The sequence below is a fragment of the Pygoscelis adeliae genome, unplaced genomic scaffold (genome assembly GCF_000699105.1).
Source record: "Pygoscelis adeliae isolate BGI_AS28 unplaced genomic scaffold, ASM69910v1 Scaffold577, whole genome shotgun sequence".
In the NCBI taxonomy this organism is placed as follows: domain Eukaryota; kingdom Metazoa; phylum Chordata; class Aves; order Sphenisciformes; family Spheniscidae; genus Pygoscelis; species Pygoscelis adeliae.
The window spans coordinates 53,512-53,936 of NW_008825116.1; the positions used below are offsets into that span (position 1 = coordinate 53,512).

The window sequence follows — 425 nt, forward strand, 5'->3', positions numbered from 1 at the left end:
GGCCGGGGCAGTGCGCGTGGCACCGAACTGACCTCATGCCTTTGTGCTCTCTCTGGCGTTGACTATAATAGGGAATGGGAGGAAGAGCCCCTGGCCCCCCGCCAGCCCTCCCGCCGCCCGCCGGGAATGCAGGACAATCCGACATCTTTCCACCGGGCCACGCTGGGCTCGGAGACAGTGAGGGGGGACATTGCCGCCGGGGGACAGGGCTCCCTCCGGGTGCCCCTGACCTCTCCTCTCTGCCCCCAGGCTGCAAGAGGAGATACAACTGAAGGAGGAGGCTGAGAACAACCTGGCTGCTTTCAGAGCTGTGAGTACCTGTCCCCCCCATGCGGCGTGGGTCCCCCACCTCCCCTCCCACCCCCATCTCCCCCTGGCAGCCTGGCCCAGGCACCAGGGCACGGCCCTGGGTGCAGCTTTGCACC

The 425-nt window shown here is 67.3% G+C and overlaps 1 protein-coding gene across 1 annotated transcript in view; it reads left to right on the forward strand.

The window, feature by feature from the left end:
* DES (desmin) overlaps positions 1–425 on the forward strand; it is a 13,036-nt gene that overhangs the window by 5,800 nt on the left and 6,811 nt on the right. Inside the window, exon 3 of the mRNA XM_009328253.1 lies at positions 250–310. Within this exon, the coding sequence (XP_009326528.1) occupies positions 250–310 (61 nt within the window). The remainder of the gene's footprint in view (positions 1–249; positions 311–425) is intronic.